The 5000-nt window shown below is 46.1% G+C and overlaps 1 protein-coding gene across 2 annotated transcripts in view; it reads right to left on the bottom strand.

The window, feature by feature from the left end:
- Positions 1–1396: 1396 nt before the first annotated feature.
- ebf2 (EBF transcription factor 2) overlaps positions 1397–5000 on the bottom strand; it is a gene marked incomplete at both ends in the record, with an annotated part of 32511 nt that continues 28907 nt past the window's right edge. For both annotated transcript variants that reach the window (XM_084457703.1, XM_084457704.1), the window contains 7 exons: positions 1397–1428; positions 1590–1757; positions 2201–2386; positions 2593–2767; positions 3092–3157; positions 3285–3373; positions 4820–4946. In XM_084457703.1, coding sequence (XP_084313829.1) covers positions 1397–1428; positions 1590–1757; positions 2201–2386; positions 2593–2767; positions 3092–3157; positions 3285–3373; positions 4820–4946 — 843 coding nt within the window. The remainder of the gene's footprint in view (positions 1429–1589; positions 1758–2200; positions 2387–2592; positions 2768–3091; positions 3158–3284; positions 3374–4819; positions 4947–5000) is intronic.

The raw sequence follows: 5000 nt of genomic DNA, 5'->3' as shown, positions 1-5000 counted from the left end.
GTATGAAGTTTGTATTGTGTTACAATCAGCGAGGATATTGTTGCAGGACGGTTGTAAGAACGGTCGGCTACGTAAAACCATTCTTTGTGTCCCTTTGTGCTTCCTAGATCATTACTGCATAGTGACCACATACTTGCACTGGGATGAACCACATGAAATGAATCAACAATAAAATCATCTTCAGCCATTTTCAAATTGGCAACATGGGAATGAAAAAAAACTGGGCATCAGTGTTGAAATAGCATGCATACAAACTAAATGAAAAAGGATAAATGTTTTTCCTTTATAGAGAATAGCAACTTAATTTGATGAACGTAATAGTTCTATCATGTTCTGTGACACACCAGTAAAAAAAAAATATTGGCCATGACTTCATTTCAAATCAACCTGTTATGGTTCAGTCTCTTCAATGAGTCATATCATGTTTGATAAAAGCGTCAAGATCTTCATCAAGATAAGAGTAGTGGCAAAATCGAGATAACATAATCACTTTCATAACAATTGCAAAAAAGGAACACGTTTATAAAACACGTTTATATTATTCCCTAAACTAACTATAATAATAATTTAAATTGCTTGTGTTTTTCTTAAATAAATCAATATATGAATTCATTTAGTAACAACCCTGGAGACAAGGGGGTTCCCTTGTAAAATCAAGATCGGAACCAAACAAATAAAGAACGGGTCTATCATACCGGAATGTAAATCGCCTTCAAGAAGTCTACTACAAAAACCCCTGGCTAACTCACAATGTACACACATGCCTTCGACAGTGTCCCTCCTTACAGAGACAAAGAGTCTATACTGTAGCGCCCTGCTTTCAGAGTTTCAACACTTAGTTTTAGAGGTCCTGGGAGGTCTATCAGAGATCAGTCCGTCATCCACATAGTTCAGTGCTCCAACAACAACAACTCATCGACGGACATAATCCTGCAGGTTTCGGGTTCGGGGGGCTGTAGCTAGAGGAGACAAATACTGCAGAAGGCGTAGCGGGACAGGCCGGAGGTCTGGGTGCTTCTGAAGCTTGTGAGGGCGTTTTTCCCGATGACTCCTGCGGTCCTGTCAAAACGGAGAGACGTGCGTGACGGTCCTGTCAAAACGGAGAGACGCGCGGCACCCAATGGAGCTATCCGGCGGCGCTATTAGCTAAAGTAGCTGTCGGTGCCTTGGTGGATGGGGGGTATCTCTCTGCTTCAGGGAGTGGAGGGCTGGTCTTTGGATCTATCCCCTATCTATCCCCATCCTCTTCGCCCGGCTGGGTGAACCGTAGACTAACAAGTGGCAGGGAGTCGGTGAGGGTGGTTGTGGGTAGTTGAGAGGTCAGTGCGCCGTTCTCCGTGGCTCGGTGAGGGGCGGGCGGAGCGGTGGTCTGGTTTGGGGCGGGGCTGCAGGTGCGCTACATCGGGGGAACAACCAGACCTGTCATCGCTGGGGAAGAGGAGAAAAACAAGATGCATTGTGGGTGACTGCAAGCATTCCTGTATTCAAATAAAGACGGCTTACTACTGTATTGTATATCGGATCAGAATATGACACTATGACCCCCCAGGGAGGAGGGTCATGCAGCTGAGCCAGGGGGGGGGTACTACCTCTGAAGCTGTTGCCCCCTGAGGCAGGACAGGCGGGGGAGGGGGACCCCTGGGGCCGGAGGACGGGGGCGAAGGCGCTCTTCTGTTTGGCGGAGGAGGGGAAGGAGGAGAAGGGCAGGAGAGAGGACGAGGAGCTGGAGCCCGGGATGGTGGGGCTAGTTGGCATTACTGTGGAACAGAGACTGAGAATAAACAGCAAGTTCACCCTCCTCAACCGCCTCAGCTGGCTTGATCTCAATCAAGCAGGAGACATTATCACAGCTATCAAATTGTTTTGGGTCACACTTTACAATAAGGGTCACAAAAAACATTAGTTAACTGTTAACTAATGCTTATTTAGGGTTAGGTTAATAATGTTAATTAATACCTTAGTTAAGGTTAGGGTTAGGGTTAGGGTTAGGGTTAGGGTTAGGTGAGTTAACCTTAGTTAACATAAATAACATTAGTAAATGGTTAATAGAGACATTAGTTAACTGTTACTTAATGCTTAATAATGCATTAACTAATGCGTATTAATGTACCCTTATTGTAAAGTGTTACCATGTTTTGTCACAGAGCAGCTGGAATGGTAGGAGGGACAGTGTTTAAGGTGACTGAACTCTGCCACTCACTGCCGTAGGGAGAGCCTGTGGGGGAGTGACTGCTGAAACCGGGGGACCCCGGCACCCCCAGACTGGTCATGGGCACCGTCCCGTACCCCCCACTCATGCCCCCGCCACCCCCGTAGCCTGACTGCTGAGGGGTGGAGGCGGAGGGGTACCCCCGCGGGGACAAACTGCTGGAGTTACGGATATAACCTGGAGAGAGAGAGAGAGAGAGAGAGAGAGAGAGAGAGAGGGAGAGAGAGAGAGAGAGATAGAGAGAGAGAGAGAGAGAGAGAGAGAGAGAGAGAGGGATGCAGAAATTGAAAGACTTGACGAGTGACGTGATATCAGTTCGAGACGAACAGGTTAACTCCTCTCCCTTTTACCGAGGTGGCGGGTGGAGGCGTGAGGCCACTCACCCTGGCTGCTCTGGATCGGCTCTCCGATGCTCACGCCCAGCTGGGACGGGTAGGAGCCCAGGCCCATCACGCTGCCGTGGGCCGGGGAGCTGGGCAGAGCCTGCAGCTGGCTGTGGGGCCGGGGGACACTGTAGAGGGCCTCGGCGATGTCCGCGGCGCGCTTCAGTAGCATGTCCTAGAGGAGGGAGGACGCCAACGGTTATTGATGCTAAAAGCTCCCAGAGAAACAGGAGTGATTGGCTATTGGGTGTTATCAGATCTATTGTGAGATATGGAAGGGAATAGTGCTTTTTGTACTGTCTGTGTTTTATATATGTTTAACTGCCTCTGTACCTCTTGTAACTTTGTTTTGTAAGATCAACCTGCCTAATGGACTCCAGATGGAAACTAGCCTCCGGGCTACTATCTGGCATATTTACATGTATTGTACATGTTCATCAATATGCACTGTCCTGATTTAAATAAACTAAATTAAATTATAATTAAATTATTTTTTTACCTGATTACTGTGAGGGTTACCATACAAGGCCTCGACAAGATCAGCCGCCCTCTTCAGAAGCATCTCCTGCACACAGAGAGAGGTGTGTAAGACACAAGTGCTGCCAGGTCGATCTACTGTGCTGTTAGGGAGCGTAATGTTTTGGGATAATGGTGTATAATGGTGTGTTGTCGGGGAGATTGGGGTCCCTCACCTTGGCCAGTTTGTCAGGGTCACCAGGGTGTCTGGGGATGACCTTCTGCAGACGCTGGAAACCGTAGTCTATGGTGGGCTCGTTTAGTGCTGAACACACAAACACGTACAGAAGCCTTCAGTACCAGCTCAGTCTTTATCCAAATCGTGTACTCAAACATCCTTGATAAATGTGCTGTGTGTGTGTGTGTGTGTGTGTGTGTGTGTGTGTGTGTGTGTGTGTGTGTGTGTGTGTGTGTGTGTGTGTGACCACAACATATTACTAGGCCGACTGGAAAACTGGCTGGGAATTTCTGGCACAGTGCTAGACTGGTTTGAACCAACAACTTTGACAGGGACTACTTTGTGTCTATAGGCAATTACAAATCTGAGTGGACAAAAATGACCTGTGGAGTTCCCCAAGGCTCCATTCTGGGGCCTTTTCTGTTCAACATTTACATGCTCCCACTACTGTAGTTCAAATTATGGAAAACAACAAAATATGTTACCGTAGCTACGCAGACAACACACACATTTATATCATTGTATCACCAGGGGACTATAATCCCATACAAGCACTGAGTAAGTGCATTGAGCAAATCAACGACTGGATGTGCCAGAACTTTCTTCAACTAAAACAAAGATAAAACTGAAGTAATTGTTTTTGGAGCCAAAGAAGAACGATTTGAAGTCAGCGCTCAGCTTCAACCGATGCTAAAAACCACAAATGAAGCCAGAAATCTTGGTGCAGTCATGGACTCAAACCTGAATTTCAAGTCACATTAAGACAATTACAAAGTGAGCATACTATCACCTGAAGAATATATCAAGGATTAAAGGATTTATGTCTCAGCTGGATTTGGAAAAGCGTTTAACTTCAGTAGGTAACGGTGTGTTTACAGGTCTCTCTTAAAAATCGAGACAGCTGCAGCTGATTCAGAACGAGTCCTCACAAAGACTAAGAAAGTGGATCACAATATTCCAGTTCTGAGGTCTTTACACTGGCTTCCTGTCTGTCAAATAATTGACTTTAAAATACTGCTGTTGGTTTATAAAGCACTGAATGGTTCAGGGCCAAAATATATTTCTGATCTGCTGCTATGTTATGAACCATCCAGACCTCTCAGGTCGTCAGGCACAGGCCTGCTTTCTGTCCCCAGAGTCAAAACAAAACATGGAAAAGCAGCATTTTGTTTATATCTGGAACAAACTTCCAGAAAACTGCAGGTCTGCTGCAACTCTCAGCTCTTTTAAATAAAGACTTTTATTTTTTTCACTGCTTTTGATTAAATAAAGATAATTATCCATTTGTGCACTGCACTGTAACTTTTATTCTTGTATTTTATTTTTCTTTCATTATGTTTAAAATGCCCTTTTATAATATGTTTCTTGCACTTTGCCTTGATGATTTTAATGTCTCATGTAAAGCACTTTGAATTACCTTGTTGCTGAAATGTACTTTACAAATAAACTCGCCTTGCCTTGCCTTATGTGTGTGTGTGCCCGTGCGTGTGTGCGCGCGTGTGTGTGTGTGTGTGTGCGCGGTGCACTGCTCACCTGTGTAGATGAACCGTCCAGGCGCCCCCTTGCAGAACTGTTTAGATTTGTAGGACAGTGTTACTTCCACCACCCCGGGGATATGACGAGGGGGCGTCTGTACCCGGATGGCGTGGGGCGTGATCAACTGGGAGAGCAGAGGGGGAGGAAGGTGGCCGTGAGCGCCACTGTTTGATATTCT

This window comes from Borostomias antarcticus (genome assembly GCF_949987555.1).
Source record: "Borostomias antarcticus genome assembly, chromosome: 23".
In the NCBI taxonomy this organism is placed as follows: Eukaryota; Metazoa; Chordata; class Actinopteri; order Stomiiformes; family Stomiidae; genus Borostomias; species Borostomias antarcticus.
This window is presented reverse-complemented; position numbering and strand designations above follow the sequence as displayed.